The sequence below is a fragment of the Bidens hawaiensis genome, unplaced genomic scaffold (assembly GCF_021521415.1).
Source record: "Bidens hawaiensis isolate Kalapana, Puna unplaced genomic scaffold, B.hawaiensis_p1.1 tig00022003_1, whole genome shotgun sequence".
Taxonomy (NCBI): domain Eukaryota; kingdom Viridiplantae; phylum Streptophyta; class Magnoliopsida; order Asterales; family Asteraceae; genus Bidens; species Bidens hawaiensis.
Window position 1 is genome coordinate 27,016 of NW_027493410.1, and position 20,981 is coordinate 47,996.

The window sequence follows — 20,981 nt, forward strand, 5'->3', positions numbered from 1 at the left end:
AATTGTTATGCATTCCTAAATTATAACACGTAAATAAAAATCTTTTTTATTGATGTTATATTCTTTATTCAGCCCGTGTATTACACGGGATACTAACCTAGTTATTTATTAAAGAAACAAACAACAATCCCAAACATCCCCTAAATCAGGAATGAGAAACAATCCCATTCTCTAAATTTGAGCAAAATAAATATAAGACGAAGAATAACAAAATGCAACATCATATCTTTAGAAACCTGAATTCAGTCATTTTCCAGTAGCGGCTTCTACAAATCTACACGAGTTATCTAATTTCTTAATGCAAGGTAAAAAAGAACACATACCATGATTTTAGAATCATAGGTTATACTTCAAACTCCATTTGCCATTAGCATCTGCAGTGAATGTCCAATTGTTTTCCCTCACCTGTACATACGGAATCTGCAATTAAAATGTACAAAAACGCAAGATTAGCAAACAATAAAAATAACCAACTACATAAATTTTGCAGTATCTAATTATAAATCCTCATTATAGATTTGCATGAAGATGCAACATCACATAATACACACGTATAGAGGCATCTTCGTTACAGAACCCAGTTTAAGTAGATAAGCGCAAAAACACAGTCAAATGAGTTGAAAACGACCCAAGGCGTTATTCAAGCACTTTTCAACCTACAAAAGTGATATATTCATAGAAATTTACAAAGTAAAAAAATCATTTTAATAGCGCTGCTTCTTTTATAAACCAAGCATAACACATAATATAATAATAATATTAAAAACTTGGTGGTGGCTCAAAACGAGATGAATAGTCCGTTTTGCAATGCAATATACCTTGTCTAAGGCTTCGTAGCCAACTTTGAACCTTAAATCTTGATCTTTCTGGAAATCAGGAACGTTCCAAACCAATTCTGCTGCTCCACTTGGCGTTGGCTGTTACAAATACATAATACCATAAGAGAAACATAACAATATGTAGAAAATAAATCTTTAAAAGCAAACTACATGAAATTATAGTTTATTTGAAAGGGCAAACCGCACGACTCAATAACGCTTATGTAAAGAAAATACTCAAATAGACTATAATTGAAGATCATCATGGCAGACATACCCTGCAAATTTGAATGTACTTCTGGTGAGCAAGATAAGATCCTAAAAGTTACAATACCAACCTGTTTAAACTCTTTGTCAATATCACAATGTCCCTTAACAACAAAGTTGACAAATCGATCAGGAGTAAGTGGAAATGATTTTTTCCCATGCACGGTATAATGAAGTTTTTCACGCCTATTATATTGTAATCCAGCTCCAATTTTTGCTGAAAGCTATTAAAAAATAAAAAGTTACAAGGTTATAAAGTTTACAATTAGTTAGAAAAGTTCGTCATAATCGGCAGATAAAAATGAGATCTTACTTCAGGAGAAAAGTATTTCAGAACTGCACTGAGAAAGGTTGGAGCCCCAATCCTTGTATCAAGTTCTCCATTAAGCTGCCAAGTATCAAGAAATGCACCAAAACTTAAAAAAAAATAATAAAAGAATGTGTTTCAAGAAAACATCTGGATTACTAATAGTTCATGATAACGGATAAATAACATGATGTTATGAGTAAAATATCATTTTGTAATCCCATATTTCATTCAGTGTTGGGCCACACCTCATGAAGCCACCCAGGATATTAAGCAACCCACATATAATGTTGGTTGCTTTATTTTGAAATCAAATAACTAATTATTTTGCTATTTAATTAAATCTATATTAGATATGTAAATTTATAACATCTATTTATTCTACTTTTAAAATGTACGATTTTACTCATCAACAAACGTGAACAGTTCTAAAGCATACTAACATAGTTTATATAGAATAGCCAAATAGGAATCTCCATTGCACGGGTGTTGTAACTTAGTAGTAAACAGAAGCATTTACTGTAAAACTTCATTACCTCTGTCCAGCTTATGAACATAACAAGCATTAATAATAATAATAATAATAATAATAATAATAATAATTAACAAGACTTTCAGGTTTCTGATTACAAAAAAAAAACGGCAAGTAATTTATAGTTATAACTTTGGATAACTTGCTTAACTTATACATGTAATTATTTCAGAGCTACATTTATTTTCTGTGTTAGATATTATGCTACCTTTTGAAAGTCTTTATTGCTTCCTTTTCTTTTGAGCTAGTATATTCTGAGTTATTTGAAAGTTTCAAGTAACTTTTGTGGAAATATTGTTCAAGCTATACTTTTGGAAACTTTGTAAAATCACTTGTGTGCCATCATTTGACTTAGTATCTTTATGAATTGTGAATATAGCTTGGTGGGCCTTGAAATCCTAGATTTGTAAACAGGGGATAGGAATGCCAAGTGAACTACCTGTCATCATCATCATCATCATCGTACTCAGTATATCCCACCAATAGCAAAGCTATGGTAGGGTCTGAGGAGGGTAAGATGTAGGCAGCCTTACCTCTACCCCATAGGGATAGAGAGGCTGCTTCCGGTGAGACCCCCGGCTCGATAGTAGTTTTGCATCAAGCCTTGGACATAAGGCACATAGCACTCAATCATCGGAAGCACTAAAGTGAACTACCTGTGGAAGCACTAAATACTTGAAGTGCCAAACAGGGGATGCTTTGAGGGTGAGCAATGTGGGCGCCCGACAGGGGTAAGTTTACTTTGGGGACACAAATTTTTTTAAAATTACCGATATTATGTATATGTATTTTTAATATACCAAAATCTTATGTTTATTGCTATTCGTTATGTCATAAACTCATTCTAATGGCATGATTTTGCTAATTGCTATGTTTATCGCTATACCATTAATCGTTGTTTAAAAAAATTAGTTTACATTATTTAGTTTGTTAAGACTTAAGAGGCATATTTTTTTCCAGATCGGCCGGAACACATGAATTCCTAGAGCCGCCACTGGTGCCAAATATATGATAAAACTGAAGGGCTAATCCTGATAGAGTTTTCAAAGTATTAAGAGTTTTGAGTCTTTTATTTAAGTTTACCAATTTGTTTAAAGTCACTAAAAGTTTATTGGTTTAATTAGGATAAGTTTATAAGAGCTGGAGTCATAGTGGGTTTACGCCTTGAGTCTGGTATAAATAGTTTGATAGGGTTAATGGTTCATGTGTTGTTTTGATCTTAATAAACTCGGTCGTTAACTTGTTACTGTGTGTGCTCAGTCCAATTAATTCTTGAAAAAAAAGTGGGATCAATAAGCTAAATCTAACCCTAGACAATTCATAGACATCATGGCATCAAGTCCTTCATAAGCTATACAACTTTGCTTCGTTTCGCGTATAAACAACTTCAAAACATACACTACAGAAAAACACCAACTGTGCAAACAAGTTGAGCCACTTGTGCGCTACTCAAGCACGAATCAATAAAAATATTGAAACAAGGCAAGCTTTTTTGAGCTCAAGCCTTAAACAAAGCTTGTTTAGTTATCGAGCCCAAGCTTGAAAGCCTTAATGAGCCTTGCGTATTTTTAAGTTTGACCTATTTTTGGACTTGTATGTATTAAACAACTTCAAAACATACACTACGGGAGAACACAAATAGCGGTGGAACTGTGAAAACAAGCCAAGCCGCTCGCGAGCTACTCGAGCTTGAAACAAGGCGAGATTTAATGAGCTCAAGCCTAAAACAAAGCTGTTTAGTTATCGAGCCTGAGCTTGAGCTTTGCATGTGAAGGCTTAACGAGCCTTGTGTATTTTAAGTTTGACCTAATTTTGGACCTCTGTGTATTAATTTCACAGTGCACAGACAAGCTCAAGCTGAGCTTAGGCTTGTTAAACGTGTTTCTCAAAATGATTAAAAACGTATACAAAATAATTAATTAAAAAATAATAGCCTATGAGCTTAAAAAAAAACTCAGTAGCGGAGCTAGAGGTTTAGTTTATTAATAAATACTAAGCTATGTGCTCGGTCCAATTAATTCCAAAAAGACAAAAAGTAGGATCAATAAGCTAATCTAACGCTAGACAATTCATAGTCATCATGGCACCAAGTCCTTCATAAGCTATATAACTTTACTTCGTTTCGCATATAAACAACTTCAAACATACACTATGGGAAGCAAGCCAAGCCTCAAACAAAGCTCTTTAGTTATCGAGGCCGAGCTTGAGCCTTGCACATGAAGCCTTAACAAGCCTTGTGTATTTATAAGTTTGACCTTGTATGCATTAATTTCACAGTGCAGAGCGGAGCTTAAAAAACAACTCTGGTAGAGCTTTAGTTAAAGAGCTGGAAACAAGCCGAGCTCTGTCACACAAACGCATATGCAGTTTTGCCCTAATTATGTTGCTAGACTGAAATTGAGATGATGAATAACACATAAAACCTAGATAAAATAAAAATGAGTGCAATCAGACGGATTAGTAGCAGTACCTGAAGTCGAGTGTTGGAATCGATATGGAGCTTCTGCTTAGCGTGGATTTTCAGAGCAGAAGATGCGTCACTGCTGCTGGCGTATCTCGGAGTCTGCTTCTTGCTGTTGCTGTTGACTCTAAGCGCCGTGGAATCTCCGCCGTATCGGAGCGATGTCTCCATTGTTAATGTTAGCGATAGTAATAAAACCCTGGAAACAAACAATACCTACCTTTATCTCTCTCCTTATTTTTTATTTCTATTTATTATAATTGTAATTCTTGATATGATGAGTTTAGCCCGTAGTCAATTTGAAAGATTCTGTAGCTGTTTAAAAAAGATAAAAAAAACGCAACACAAACTCATGGAATCAAGCGGAATTTTATTGAAAACAATTTGGTTATTGGATATTTTGTGTACTCTCGGTTAACTCAACTGAATGATTCATATTTTCGTATATGAATTTCATGTTTTGCATCTCCATCTCATGTATTTTATACCTTCATTTCATGTATGTATAAACAAAAAGTTTAGTCCAGCTTCGGTTTCGGTTATTAACCGAACCGATTTCTGTCATCGCTTCAATGGATAATTTTGTAAAACCCGAATTTCAATGGAGTGGAATAACCGAACCGAAATATGTTTACACTAGTTCTAAGCCGGCGAAGGATTTCAAATTGAGTCAAGTTGATTGACTTCACTTGCATGTATTCAAACTTGAGCTCGATACAAGTTTAATTCAGCTCGTGAACAATCCTATGCTTTTGATTGTGTTCGAAACAGATTTCATGTTATGGAGTTATGGGTGTGTTTAGTTGTTGAAATTAGACTATAAGGTTATTATCTCTCGAAATGTGTTACTTTGAAAAGTGTATTCGTATTTTTCATTTTAGAGATGTCTAGATGGCATAAGTGTTTTATATCGTCTTCTTTACGTATTATTTTTAACAAGAAAATAGCACAAAATACATCAAATACAAGTATAAGAAACACCAAATGAATCAAATTAGAACAACTTCAAGAAACCCTATTGGAATAACAGAAGAGTTTAATAAATTTCTCTTGAAATGGGTTAAGAAAGTGTGATTGGTACTTGGCAGATTGGTTGGAAGGTAAGGATAGCATGATTGTCTAGTTGCGGGTTGTTCAAGGACAACTACTTGAGACATTGAACATCATTTTGATTAGTGATGACAAATGAACTTGAACCCGACAGATAACCCCAAAACCCAAAACATTTGGGACTTGTATTCGGGGTCTAGAAATTAGTTTTAAAAACTTACGCAGGTATGGGGCAAATATGATATTAGATGATAACCATTTGAATTATCTAAAACATACATATTTGTTAACCATGTCACTAAGCATTTTATTTTTATTTTCATTTGTCATTGGGTAGTAGAATATAATGTTTTTATGTTTTCACTAAATCTCAATTTACAAATCTTTATGTTTTTAACGTTCTTGAGTAACAAATATATTTAAAAACTAACATAGTAATTAAAGTATTTGAAAATCACAAGGTAATTTTTAACAAACGGGTGTATATCATACCCGAGTACAAAACACGATTTTATAATATTATTTAACTACGATTACCAACACCTATCAAATACACGTCTCACAGTTATAAGAACAATTTAATTTTATTATATTAAGATATAATAAAAAACTTAAGAACTTATTGAAAAAGACAAATAAAAATGATTAAACAGTACTTATTTTCATGATATTATGGTATAGGATCAAACCTACCAGATCTAGCATCCCTCTAATGATGTGGCCCTATCAATTGTTATTCTTTCCGGGGTGTGCAGAAACCCGAATTAACCAAACCGTAACAGAATTAAATGGAGAATCAATGTTACCCAGGTACATCTAATCTACTATTTGAATGAGAGTAATTCCAGGATAGATGACCTCCCGAGAAGTCTCCACTTTGATTATATGGATTGGATCGGTCTTTATAACCCGTTTGTCGTAAATCGTAACCGACGCCAAACCAAAGAACAACAAGAGAAGCAACAAAATAATATAAATAATATGGATCGGATCGACACCCCAACCTTGTAGCACACAAAACTGCTTGGAATGGCTTATTAAACCATTTATCTGTTTGTTGATTTTCTTTTTTTCTAAAACAAGCATTGCTATGATTATAAGCAGCCCCAACTATCTCATTAAACTGGAACCATTATTTAATTTTTTTTTAAAGTATTGCCACATCTAGTATAACGTCGTCATCATAACTAAAAAGCTAAAGTCTATTTGGTATAAAAATCATGGCAAACAACACGATTCTTCGCGTCTCTCAAAGCAGCATAAAAACTAGGTCATGCAAACTACTCGATTTAAGATCGTTAACTTGAATAAAAAGAAAAAAATGGAAACTGATTACCGGTTAAATATCTTCAACAAATTCAAGAAGATCATCAACTTCCTGCTTCAAAGCTGAAATCTTTTGTTGGATTGAAGCCACACGGTTTTCAGCATCCCGTCCCATCGACTTTTTCTCATAAGAGTCCACCACCATTGTGTGTTTTAGCACAATCTTTTCTTGTAAATCTCTTTCCTTAGCAATCAGATCCTCCACCTATGCCCATATCCAAAACAATGATTAATTACATAGTAAATAAAAGAAAACCAGTTAATACAAAAACAGTGTAAATTAGATTAAAACTATTAAAAGAAAATAGCAACAAACCTTGTGTAATATATGTGCAGCTTGTGGAGAAGATTGCAAGAGAGCCAAAAGGGATTTCAAATCTTTTGAAAGATCCTTCAATAAACCGTCAGCAGATTTGCGGAATGCTTTACAAGCTTGTACATCACCTGTTCTAGAAAGTTCTCTTAATGAAGCTTCTAGCTTGAAGAGGTATGTACCCGCCTTAACATCGAGTGGCTTGGGGCTTTTAAACTGGACATTCTCTGTGCTTAACACTTGTGAAGGCGTTTTAGTGAGGGGAGTCCATATTCTTGGTAGAGGTCTGTTAGGCTCTCTGCCCCCCTCTCTCTTGTCACCCTCTCCGCGATTACGACTGTCTTTTTGGGGCTGGGGTGAGCTTGGTTGCGCCTGCTTTTCTGCGGGAGAAAAACTGGTTTGTTGCAACCTGGACCATACAGAGTTTTGTTTGTCCCTCCTTTCGTTGTTGCGCGGTGCTTCTTCTTGGTGCCCTCTTTCTCTTGCTCTATCTTGGGCAATTTGTTTTTCATTTCGCGCGAAGACTCGCGATGCTTCCATTAGCTTGGCCCAAGTGGTTGGCATGCCATCTCTGCTCACGAGAGCTCTGCGGAGTTGATCACTGCGCGCACCTTGTATAAAGGCCACGCGCAAGAGTTGCTCAGTGATACCTCCAATTGCAAGAGATTCCTGATTGAAACGAGTTATGTAGTCTTCAATCGTTTCATCATTCCTGCGCACGCAGTGCATGATGTCATCAGGGTCGCGCGTGTGTCTGCGCTGCTGTACGAAGTGAGCTTGGAACTTCTCCAATAGCTCTTCGAACCCATCGATTTGCCCAGTCGGCAAGCTTTCGAACCAGACACGCGCCGCGCCCGTGACGCAGCGAGCAAACATGTGATACCATGTTGGCATCGTCCAGCTTTCTAGGTTTCCAGTGTTATAAAAACCTTGTAAGAAATCGTCTGGATCTGTTGTGCCATCGTACTTGCCCAACCCACTTGGAATCTTGGTTTTGTGTTGAATGGGAGCCTTCGCGATGCGCTCAGTGAATTTTGAATGCTTCACCAAGATGGCTGGCCTGTACGGTGTGGTTACGTCCACTTGCCCTCTCGCTGGTGGGTTGTACGGTGTGTACAGATCCAGATCGGCTTTGGCTCCAGGCGCCATGTTCATGTGCGTGCGGAGCTGTGAGCCTCCTGCATGAGTATCTCGCGTCTTCCTCATGCTGTGCACTTCTTCATCACTAAAATCAGCGTATTCAGTGTGAACAGAGTGACCATCTTCCGGCGCGCGCGCCCTTTTTGTTGTTCCTTGAATGGTTTGCTTATCAAACGCGAGCCTTTGTGTTAGGACGGCTAACTTTTTGTGTTTGACCAGCTCATTGTATTTGTCCATTAAACGCCGTTGTTCGTTTATGAGCCATTCTTTAGGGTCATTTGTTTCATCTTCTGGACCCATTGGTCCTTTTTGTTTCGCGCCGGTCAAATTTTAGAACGTGAGATCGTCTGGAGGAGTTTCAGTCTGGCTATGAGGAGTTGTGATGAAGGGATGGTTACTGGTGGTGCGCGCAGAATCACGCGGCACCCTCAGAAACTGCTGTCCCTCATTAACATCCTCACGCTCAATATCCTCCAGAACTTGATCGCTGTTTCGAACACCAGAAACCATGGTGAAGTTTTTCAGAGATAACTGATGAGATTTTGTTGCCGTTGTAACAGGTGATGGCGCCAATGAAGATACGTGGATCGGCTCACTGGTAGACGATCAACTTTCCTCGGGTATGAGTATGCTATTTCACCGATGGTTCTCCGGAGTATGAGTTCTTCCACCTACAAAACGAGCAGCACCGTGAACTTACCCCTCAGAAAGGGACAGAGGAGTCCTCTTTGGGGTAACCCTCCGGTGTGAGAATAAGAGATTGTAGGAGAAGATAATAATAATCTGAGAGTGAGTAAGGAATTGGAATGTATTTTCTTGCTTACCTCCCCTTGTGGAGATGTTGTGGTATTTATAGTGTTAGGGTTTCCAATGATTGGGCTCAGATCCCATTAGGGCCTTTTTGGCCTCCTCCTATTGCTTTGCGCCACGTGTCCTTAGGACACCTGGTGCTTTTTCATTGATTATTCTCTGACCCAGGCATTTTACCTGACCCATGTGCAATCACGTGGTAGCACATGGGTTTTGCTGAGTTGTCCACCTTTCATTGGCAGCTGTCAACATCAGCATATTCTTATTCCTTAAAGGATACCTTCTGGAAGGTTGTCTGACGAGCACAATCAAGGTTGTCCTTATCCTGATTTGGATAAGGACGAGGTTGATTATGTGCACGTGTGATATGCGCCTATCCTGAGGATGCGCGAAGTCTTCTCTTTATTCTCACGCGCAGATGTTTCATGCGCAGATGTGATATGCGTGAGCATATATGATGCGTGAGCATGCGAGATGCGCCACGCGCAGATGTGATATGCGTGAGCATATATGGTGCGCGAGCATGTGATACGCGTGAGCATATGATATGCGTGAGCATACGTGATGCGTGAGCATATGTGATATGCGCCGTGCGCATAGGTTTTGGCTTTGTGCCTTCATGATATCTTGATTTCAAGCCTCTTGTCTATATCTTGTGGGTTGACCCGCCCCGCTCGATGTTAAGGCGGGTACATACCTCTTCAAGCCCCCCAGTCTAATGTGTGTCTTGTCTCGCGCGAGCGAGGTAAGATAGATATTAGACTTAATAGTTCTCTTTTAATAGGGTTTTGTCTTTTCCTTTTTTATTTCTCATCGTTGCGCGAAATTCTATCCTTGTGGTTGAAATGAATCGTCCATGTACGCGGTTGGTTGGTGCTGACATGCGTCAGAGATGGAGACGTGTCAGACTTTTCGTGTGCTCGAGGTGCTACAGTTGCCTTTCATGTCCCCTCACACAGTGTCAGGAACACGTGTCGCGCTCGTGTTGGCCTGCACCTGCGAGTGGGGGCGCGTGAACTCTGATCAGTACCTGTTTCGTTCCCTTTCATGTCCCCTCACACAGTGTCAGGAACACGTGTCGCGCTCGCGTTGGCCTGCACCTGCGAGTGGGGGCGCGTGAACTCTGATCAGTACCTGTTTCTCTCTCTCCTGGGCCTATAAAAGCAAGCCTTTTGAGTTATTATTCTTCATCTTCATTGTTATTTCAGAGCTTTCCTTTCCTTCCATTTTTATTCCGATTTCCGTTCTTGAAGTAACCTCTGTTTGATTTCACAGTTGTATGTCTGATAACCCAGACACCACAATCTCCCCAAGCAAACGCCGTGTAAAATCATTAGTCATGTCCACTTTGAAAAAGACCGGCAAGGGAAAACGGGCTGCCGAGGCCTCGTCGGAGGAGGTGGGGAAGGGCAAGACAGGAAAGAGGTGGGATGAGATTCCCTGTAAATTGAGACAGTCTGATTTTGACAGTCTCATCGCCTCTCAGGGTTTTCTCCCTGAGTATGGCTGTATGCTTCCGGCGGCCGGGCAAACGGCGGCAGATCCGCCCACCGGCTATATCTCCTTATATTGCCATTTTTTCACTCACTGCAATCTTCGTCTCCCGATGACAAGGTTTATGGGTGCGCTGCTTCAATTTCATGGGATTCACATATCCCAAGTCCATCCTTTTGGACTTGTGTGCATGACTCATTTTGAGTTCATGTGCAAAGCTCAGCGCGAGGAGCCAACCCCTCGGCGCTTTCAATTTTTGTATAAGCCAAAAATCCAGGATTCTTGGTTCTCATTCGTTCCTCGCAGTCAGAAGGTCAAGTGCTGCACTGTTTCCTTCAAGAGCCTTCATGACTGGTCTGAGAAATTTTTCTATATTAAGGCTGGTGTGATTCCCATCCGCATGACCATGCGCGCGATCACTTCTGCGCCCGCGGATGTGAATGTTCTTAAGAACCCAACTGGCGCATGGGTTAATAAGTTGACTGCTGAACCATCCCCCACCAAGAATATTTGCGAGGAAGCGCTGGTGGGGGTTGGCATGAGCAGGAGGTGGGCCGACAGCGCGACTGAGCCTGTTATCCAAGTTGATGGATTATGTAAGTTATTAGCTCATTGCATTATTTCTGCGCGAATATAATTCGTTTTGCTGATATTATTTGTCTTGTTTTATGCAGTAAGCAAGGAGTACGTCCACGCCGCCTATGATGAGCATATGGAGGGTGGCTCTGTCGCGCTGGGCGCTGGGGAAGTTGGCTTCCCCGATCGCTTTGCTGATATGTTCATCCCTGTTGATTTGGGATTTTGCTTTGACAGCGATGCGCCTGTTAGGCCTTTGTACTTATGCTTATGCCTTTAGAATACCAAATTTGGTTAACATTTCTGTTGCACGTATTGTAGATGTGCTCGAGAACTGTGAGCTGGAGCTCGCGGAAGAAGAGGTGGAGGAGGAAGCTGAGGTGCCACAACTCAAGCGTAAAGCTAAAGGGAAAACTGGCGCAGGGGCAAGTAAAAAACAGAAGAAAAATGATGCCCCTGTTGCTCAAGATCCTCCTACTCAGGCGAAGGGACTTAAGAAAACCAAGGGGTTTACCTCCAAGGTTTCCTTGTCTTCTTTGCCTCAAGGTGTGGGCAGTCCACCTGTCCACACGAGGTATGGTGCCGCCACCTCCTCTCTTCGCGCGGCGGAAAAGGGAAGTGGCGCTGCGCCTGCTGTTTCCTCTTCAACAGGTATACTTTGTTTATACTTTATGGTTTTATGAGCGTGATTCCGATAGAGTTATTAATGAATCTTTGCTCACTCAAATGTTTGTAGAGCCGGAGACCTTGGTAGATCAACCTCAGGCGCAACAAGGTACCGAGGCTGCGCCGAAGGTTGCTTTGAAGTCCCCTGTTTTGCCCTCAAAAAGGGGGAAAATGGACTTCATGGCGATGTTTAACTCGCGGACGGCGGTGCGCCAAGGTATATATTGCGCTTTTATTTTCTGACTTTTTTCTTTTTAGATCAAGTCTTGAATCATTTCTCTTTGTTGGTTTTTTCATAGGCATTATAGCTGGCACACAAGCTGCTGGCGGCACTGCTGGCGCCGGCGCCAGCGCCGTTGGTTCTGCTCCTGCTCTTGCAAGCACTGAATCTCCCCTCATTGGGATTACTAAGGAGCAGGAGGCTGTTTTACGCGCTGATCTCGCGGCGTCGAGACCTCCCTCACCTCCTCCTGCGCGCAGCCCTCCTCGCGAGACTGGTTTTGATTTTTCCAGGTCGCAGGAGAAAAGGCCTGTTACAGAGGAAGATGAGGAGGCCCATTTTGAAGACTCCGATGGCGGCCGCGCAAGCCCTGTAGCGCCACGAGATTTCGTGGCGCAGTCTTCTAATGGGGCTGGCGCTGACTTTTCTGCTTGCTCCCCGCAGGTATAAGTTCGTTTTGCTCCGCTGCGCGGACTTCCATATTAGTGTTTAGATGACTAGAACGTTGCTTTGTGTTTGCAGGAAGCCGATCACTTATACCGCCCGAGATGGAATATTACTGAGGATAGCTCATTTCATTCCATGGGGGTGTGAAGACTTCTGGGCTCACTTCGTGCCTCCAGCTGAAAGGAGGTTTCAGGAGGAGCGCGCCCGCGTGGACTTGCTCAACGACCATCTTTTCGCTGGGTCAGAGTTCTTTGCTGCCTCCCAAGAGCTTCGCTATGATTATGTAAAGGTGCGTGATGCTCTTGCGGAGGCCAAGCAAGAGGCTAAGGTATCTGCTTGGAATCTTTCTGACGCTCGAGAGAGAGCTGAGAAACTCCAAGCAGAACTCAGCGAGAACCGAGCAAGTGCCAACGCTGTCTTCGTGAAGCGCGGGCATGAGCTGCAGGCTGCGCGGGAGAAGCTGCAGGCAGCAGAGGCGGACGCGGCCAAGTATGCGCGGCGAGTGCGCGACTTGGAGCTGGATGCAGAGGCGCGTGACCAAGCGCTTGTGCAGTCTATCACTGACAAATCTTCATTAGAGGGTGAGGTTGCGCGCCTGAAGAAGGAGCTTGAGGCCGCGCGGGCAGAGAAGGATGAAGCCTTGGCGACGGCAGCGTCTAGCCAAGAAGCGCTCGATGCTGCGCGAGCGGAAAGGAAAGAGGCCTTGGCGGCAGCAGCGTCCGACAGAGAGGAGCTGAAACAGACCAAGGAAACTGTTGAGTTGTTAAACTCTCAGATTCCTGCTCTTGAGACGTCTGTTTCTTCCCTCGCGCAGGATCGCCAATGGCTAGTCTCACAGGGTATGACTCGTTGCGCTTATGCGATGAAATACTCAGACGAGTTTCAGACCCTTGTGATGGATTGCAACGCTGCCTCGCGCTTGGTGGGTCGAGCTGAAGGGTTTAAAGATGGCTGTGAATATAGCATGCTGAAGAATGGGGTAGATTTGCTTGCATGGTTCGCTAGGAACCTGTTGATTGATACCAATCTACCATTCAACTTCTTTTATGGTGGATGGTGAGGGCATGTCAAGGATAGCCTCCACCTTCTCTGGGTTCACCTTGAAACCATCCTTGGTGACCATTACACCGAGAAATTTCCCTTCTTCTACGCCAAATGTGCATTTGCTCGGGTTGAGCTTCATGTTTACTTCCTTTAGGCGCCAAAGAGTTTCTTCGATGTCTTTGAGCATTTGTTTTTCCTCCCTGCTTTTGATCACCAAATCATCCACGTAGACTTCTAGGTTTCTACCAATTTGCTCGTTGAAAACCGCGTCCATGAGTCTTTGGTAGGTGGCTCCCGCATTCTTCAAACCAAAGGACATTTTTGTGTAACAAAAAACACCCTTGTCGGTTCTGAAGACAGTCTTGTCCTCGTCTTGTGGTGCCATTTGAATTTGGTGATAGCCCTTATAGGCATCCAGGAAACATTTGAGCTTAAATGGCGCCACGGAGTCCACCTTCGCGTCAATGTTTGGGAGGGGGTAACAATCTTTTGGACATGCTTTGTTGAGGTCTTTGAAGTCAATGCACATCCTCCATGACCCGTTGCTCTTCTTTACCATCACAGGATTGGCTACCCATGTCTGGTATCGTATTGGGCGGATGATGTTTGCGCGCAGTAGATCCTCTACTTGCTCATTCATGGCCTTTGCCTTCTCATCCCCCATGATTCTCTTCTTTTGAGCAATTGGCTCTACGGACTTGAACGTGTTGAGAGAATGTTGCGCCAGGTCTCGCGGAACCCCAGTCATATCGGAATGTTGCCACGCGAAGACCGACATATACGTTGTGAGCAATCTTTTCATCCTCAACCTTGTGTCGTCTGATATCGTAGCTCCAATTGTGATTGTTTGCTCTGGGAATTTTGGGTTGAGAATCCATTCCTCTGGCGCGTTGTTTGCCATTGGAAGTTTCATTCTCCCTTCCCGCGGAATACTTGTCACTGCGCACAAATGATCTCGGTATACAAATGTTACACCTGTTGGTGTTGGGAACCCCAACGCGCCGTGCGCTGGCGACGGTATGGCGTTGAATTGGGCAATCGTTCCTCTACCCAAGATCATATTGTGGCATGAAGTGGTTGGCAAGACCAAGAAGTTGACAATTTCAGCTCGCTTGTGTTTCTCATCCCCCATAGTTAGTTCAAATTGTATCTGACCTAAGGGGTGAATGATTTCATTTGAAACACCATCCGCCCAATACGATACCAGACATGGGTAGCCAATCCTGTGATGGTAAAGAAGAGCAACGGGTCATGGAGGATGTGCATTGACTTCAAAGACCTCAACAAAGCATGTCCAAAAGATTGTTACCCCCTCCCAAACATTGACGCGAAGGTGGACTCCGTGGCGCCATTTAAGCTCAAATGTTTTCTGGATGCCTATAAGGGCTATCACCAAATTCAAATGGCACCACAAGACGAGGACAAGACTGTCTTCAGAACCGACAAGGGTGTTTTTTGTTACACAAAAATGCCCTTTGATTTGAAGAATGCGGGAGCCACCTATCAAAGACTCATGGACGCGGTTTTCAACGAGCAAATTGGAAGAAACCTAGAAGTCTACGTGGATGATTTGGTGATCAAAAGCAGGGAGGAAAAACAAATGCTCAAAGACATCGAAGAAACCCTTTGGCGCCTAAAGAAAGTAAACATGAAGCTCAACCCGAGCAAATGCACTTTTGGCGTAGAAGAAGGGAAATTTCTCGGTGTAATGGTCACCAAGGATGGTTTCAAGGTGAACCCAGAGAAGGTGGAGGCTATCCTTGACATGCCCTCACCATCCACCATAAAAGAAGTTCAAAAGTTGAATGGTAGATTGGTATCAATCAACAGGTTCCTAGCGAACCATGCAAGCAAATCTACCCAATTCGTTAACACATTGAGAAATTGCCTAAAGAAAAGCCAATTCAAGTGGACGCCTGAGGCCGAGGAAGCTTTTAGTGAGATAAAAGAATGTCTGATAAATCTGCCTGCGCTCACAGCTCCACTTCCTGGCGAAACTTTAACATTGTACCTGTCAGCAGGAGAGCGCGCCATCGGCGCAGTGTTGTTGGTGGATCGCAAGGGAATCCAAACACCAATCTATTATGTGAGTCGGGTGCTGACAGATCCTGAGACGCGCTACTCCATCATGGAAAAGTTAGTTTTGTCACTAACACACGTGTCGCGCAAGCTTCATAGATATTTCAATGGTCATCCTATTGAAGTTCTGACTGGTTACAACATCCAGCAAGTCTTGCGGCGTCCCGCGCTCTCAGGAAGGCTGACAAAATGGGCGCTGGAATTAGGAGAGCACACGATCGCCTATAAGCCCCGTCCATCAAAAAAGGGACAAGTCTTAGCTGATTTCATCGCAGAAATCCCTGAAGGAAAAATTGAAGAGGCTCAGCGCGAGGTAGACCCTCCGCGAGCTAATAATGAAGAAAATGTTTGGAGATTATTCACTGATGGAGCTTCAAACAATGAAGGGTCCGGCGCAGGCCTCAAGCTGGTGGATCCAGAAAGTCATGAGTATACTTACGCAATTAGGTTGGATTTCAAGAGCACCAACAATGAAGCTGAGTATGAAGCCCTGCTGGCTGGTCTGCGCATCGCGCACAAGTTCGGAGTTAAAAAGCTAGAGGCCCATGTTGATTCATACTTGGTAGCAGCACAAGTCAATGGCCTTTATGATGTCAAGGAGAACACCATGCCTCTGTATCTAGAGCAGGCGAAAAAGCTCATCGAGCAATTTGACTTCTTCAGAATCATACATATTCCGCGCAGTGAAAACAAGTCTGCTGACGCGCTGAGTAAGATGGCATCAAACAGCTTCGATCACTTTGGCAAAGATGTCAGGGTAGAAGTAATGAGCAACCCGTCGGTGGGAGCGAAGTCTGTCCTTGTAATTCATACAACCCCTTCATCATGGATAACTCCAATAATGGAATTCTTGAAGGAGGGAAAGGTACCGGACGATCGCGCACAGGCGAGGAAGATAAGACACAAGTCGCAGAACTATGAACTGCTTGATGGTACATTATATAATCAATGAAAAAGCACCAGGTGTCCTAAGGACACGTGGCGCAAAGCAATAGGAGGAGGCCAAAAAGGCCCTAATGGGATCTGAGCCCAATCATTGGAAACCCTAACATTATAAATACCACACCACCTCCACAAGGGGAGGTAAGCAAGAAAATACATTCCAATTCTTTACTCACTCTCAGATTATTATTATCTTCTCCTACAATCTCTTATTTTCACACCGGAGGGTTACCCCAAAGAGGACCACTCTGTCCCTTTCTGAGGGGTAAGTTCACGGTGCTGCTCGTTTTGTAGGTGGAAGAACTCATACTCCGGAGAACCATCGGTGAAATAGCATACTCATACCCGAGGAAAGTTGATCGTCTACCAGTGAGCCGATCCACGTTTCTTCATAGCTTATCATGAATTAGTAGACACTGATTAATGATATCCTGAATCTGCTGTATAGTTCCCTGAACCTGAAAAATAAACATTAAAAATAAAAACACAAGGACTATTAATAAAAAGCTTTTAACTTTTTAGGAATTTAAGGTGTTTCAGAGCATCCCGACTCAATCATAAAGCTTTAAAATGATATAATTTTTACAATCAAATCCGAGATAAACAACAAAAATGTTACTAATTCTAATGTTTCACATACCACATCCCATTGTAGTTTTGCCAAATACGAAGCAGAAGATTTTGAGATAGTGAGGTCAGCATGCATATAGATGATGCAAGCAACAAACAGGGAGAAAAACCCAAATATTAGCATCAACGATTCTGTAAGTAATGATATGTTGTTGAACTTGTAGTAAACCTGAAACAAAAATAATGTTATTTTTTGAAATGAGATACTTCAACAATAACATAAATTAGTCCTTTTAGGTCGACTTATCACCAGTTAAATCACTAGAATTTGCAAAACACTCAAAACACTCGAAACAAATAAAAATCTAACTGCCACAACTTCAAACTACAGAAACGCATCCAAACATTATCTCATGCAATACGTCCTATTGTAACTCATTATCTGATTCTGATTATTCAATACCACATAATTACTAATCAATTCTAAAATTAACATCCAATCACAATCAAGCATGTTTAGGAATACCTGGAAATACTGGTTATGCTCAGGGACAACATTAATCTTTTCGATTACAACCGTTGGTCTACCAGCAATATCTAAGTGAGAAAACTTTGTCTGAAAAGAACCATAAGAATGTTAACAACAGTAATTAAAGATTTTGAGTATTACAGCAGCTTTTTAACATCTGGTTTTACTTACCTCTTGTGACTGTTTTACAGGGAAAGGAACTGAAGCAGATATATCTCTTGATCCTTCAGGCAAAACAACCTACAAAATTAAGACAAAAAAAGAATATAAACCGACTAAGAAAAATGTAGAAGGGTTAAAGTCAAATTTGATCATCAGAAAAATACCTTCAAAGTAAGATTTTCAACAAGCACGTCATATAAGGGTGAACCAAGAGTGATATTAAGGAAGCGTGCCCTTCTCTGACTGAAACAAGTAGTCTTGAAGCGGTAAACTATAACCAATGGTGAAAGAAGTTTTCCACCCACCAAACATAGGATATCGAGGTTCAATTTCAAACAGTGTCTGCAAGTTCAAAGAATTATTGGTGAGCAAAACGTTAGATATCACAATTCCAACCCATTTGCTTATGAATTGGTATTTGGTAATAAGGGCAAACAAGTAAAACTTAACTAAAATAGAAAAGTGCAAATCGCTCAAAGTGTAATTTCAATACATAAGATCTCCTAGATCATCCTGTTAAAATAGATTCTTACTGAAATTATAAAATGTTTGCAATCATCTGACAATCTGCACATTAACTGTTCACAGCAGACTTCAACATCAATAGAAAAAAAGTGATTCCGGTCAACTCGACCCACTCAAAAAATGGCCAATTACCCAACCTTCCCAATTTTCTACGTCTAAATAGTAAGAGTGAAGCTGGAATTTGCTTGTATTGAACATTATCCTACCTTGACTGAATCACCATGTATATTAGATGTTGAAATATTGCCAATAGCATCCCTGTAGTAAATAGAATGAGCTTTTGGTGGTAACAAGGCAATAAGATTTCTAAAAGCTGATGCACCTCGCACATTTGGTCTAGCCTGGAAGTCCAGCCTGAGTATAGTAGCAACACGTCAATGAAAATGATATGAACTCGGTATGAAATTGAATTAGGACATATAAGAAGATGAAATCAAATGTTTAAACTATATTATTATATTGAAGAAGATGATCTCAAAGGATCTACAATGATAACTAACCACCGAAGTGGTCCCGGGCTATGCCCCTCTCATGCTAATTGCAATGAGCCTAACAAAATATCTATTATCTTTCTTAACCTTTCTAAATGACTATTGGACCTTACTTATAGAAATAGAAATTACACTTACCCCCTCCCACAATTACAAACGACTATTAAGTATAATAAGCTCTCTATCAGAAAACATCAAGCTTTAAGTCACCAAAACAGGTTTTATGCATGTGCATTTTGAAAGTGGTTATCTGATTCTGAGTAATCAGAATCACATACTCAGTTGTCACAAATTCACAATAATGAGTTTTAGTAATGTAATACCTTGAGAATTCACCCGTGCTCTGAGCACCACCATGGATAATGTTATAATGTTCAGTCACTTGTACATTGCCCCAATGTGAGACCTCTATTTCTTTTACCAACTCTTTCGCAATCGCGAATGGCTTATTACTAGGAAAGTGAATAATTACCGGTGAGTGGGATAAAGCTGGAACATTCTCATACAGGCCATACTTAATCTCCGAGCCAGAAAACTTGGTTTTTTCAAGTTTTGTATAAGATTCTACATTTTCACTGGGCAGTTGAACAGTAAGTGACTGAACTTTAACATCATAAGGCGATGTAAAATGTGCACTGTCCTGGTATACAAAGAGTTGTTGCTCGCCTGAGTGATTTTCTCGGGAAACGGTCGCAATGAATGGGTGAAAACCACCAAAGCATCTATATTCAAACTTTCTCCTTTACCCAATTCCTTAGCAAAGATGCAGCATACCAAATTAATGATGGTGGTGAATCATTAGGTTGCTTGACTTCGACCGGTAAATTGGTAGCAGAAACTCTTTGTTTTCCTCTTCCTTCAGTACTAACAGCCACCAAAAGCGCCAAATTATTGGCTTGGTGTTCAGGAAAGGTAAAATAAACCTCCAAAACTGGATTCGGACCACTATTATCCACCGAAAAAGTTTTATAAACAATTCAATCAAAAGTAGTGCAACTAAATTATCCATAGGGGCGCAAACAAGCCAAGCACCTAGCAAGCTACTTGAGCTAGGATTCGATAAGAACCTAATTGAGCCGAGCCTCAAATAAAGCTCGTTTAGTTATCAAGCCCGAGCTCGAGCCTTGTATGTGAAGCTCGTTTAGGCTTGTCGGGCCTTGTGTATTGATTTTACACTGCATAGTTGAGCTCAAGCCGAGATTTTACTCATTTAAGGTACTACACAAGCTCCAGCGAGCTTAGGATCGCTTAAGATTTTTCTCAAAATATATAAAAATAATTAATATGTATATATATATATAAATTAACTAATAAATAATAAACAAGCTGAGTCCGAGCTTGAAATAACAACTCACGAGCCGAGCGCAAGCTTAGGAAAAGAGCTCAAAGCAAGCTGAGCTAGAGCCTAGTCGACCTCTTGCTCGACTCGTTTAGACAATTTAAATATATCCATAATAAGGTAATAATGCAATTAAATTTGTTAATAATTAATTTAAGAGACAGCTACCTTGAAAGTCAATGTGAGCCGCACAAACTGTGAAGTGAGATCAATCTGCAGCAACAGAAGATGGAATGGAATATTATGAAAATGCATCATCTACCACATGAATTCAATCACCTAATATTATTATTATTGTAACTATGTACATGAATTCACTGAAACGAGCAGCATTTGTTCAAAACGGATCAACGTAACATTAGCAGCACTTAATTCATTGATAATAAAACTGGTGGTAACAATAACCTAATATGATCGTAACTCTATAATCATCAAATTATTAATAAAGTTAAATAAACGAAACGTAACAATTAGCGATTGATAGGAACGATTACCCGTCGATCGAGCTTGGAGACGATCAGATCGGAACGCGAATGCTGTATACATATACAAACAACAAGTAGATCGAATCCAAATCTACTCATCATGAACTCAACTGAATTAGGGTTTATGTTATCGGACGGAGTCACAACAAATGAGCAACTTCTATTTCTATAGGTACGTTCGTTAGTATTAAATCACTTCACTTTATATGTTTAATGGTTTGAATTTAAAATGTTGTTTTTGTTTTCCTTTTTTTTGTCTTAAATAGTACATGTCCGTCTTCGTGAAAAAGTTTTGTTCCTTCATAAACGAACACGCAGGATTTTTCGTTTGGCTAACGTTCATGAACCATTCGTGAACAGCTTTAATGTTAAATTTCCAAACATGAAC

At 40.8% G+C, this 20,981-nt stretch overlaps 1 protein-coding gene and 1 pseudogene across 1 annotated transcript; both read right to left on the reverse strand.

The window, feature by feature from the left end:
- Positions 1-203: 203 nt before the first annotated feature.
- LOC143564416 (outer envelope pore protein 21B, chloroplastic-like) lies at positions 204-4,556 on the reverse strand. The gene is made up of 5 exons (XM_077051699.1): positions 4,395-4,556; positions 1,399-1,473; positions 1,157-1,309; positions 819-917; positions 204-420 (listed from the first exon to the last, which is right to left on the reverse strand). The coding sequence occupies exons 1-5, from the start codon at positions 4,554-4,556 to the stop codon at positions 337-339; spliced, it is 573 nt and encodes a 190-aa protein (XP_076907814.1). The 3' UTR covers positions 204-336.
- Positions 4,557-6,632: 2,076 nt separating this feature from the next.
- Positions 6,633-20,692, reverse strand: LOC143564417 (dolichyl-diphosphooligosaccharide--protein glycosyltransferase subunit 1A-like; annotated as a pseudogene).
- Between the last annotated feature and the right edge of the window lie 289 nt (positions 20,693-20,981).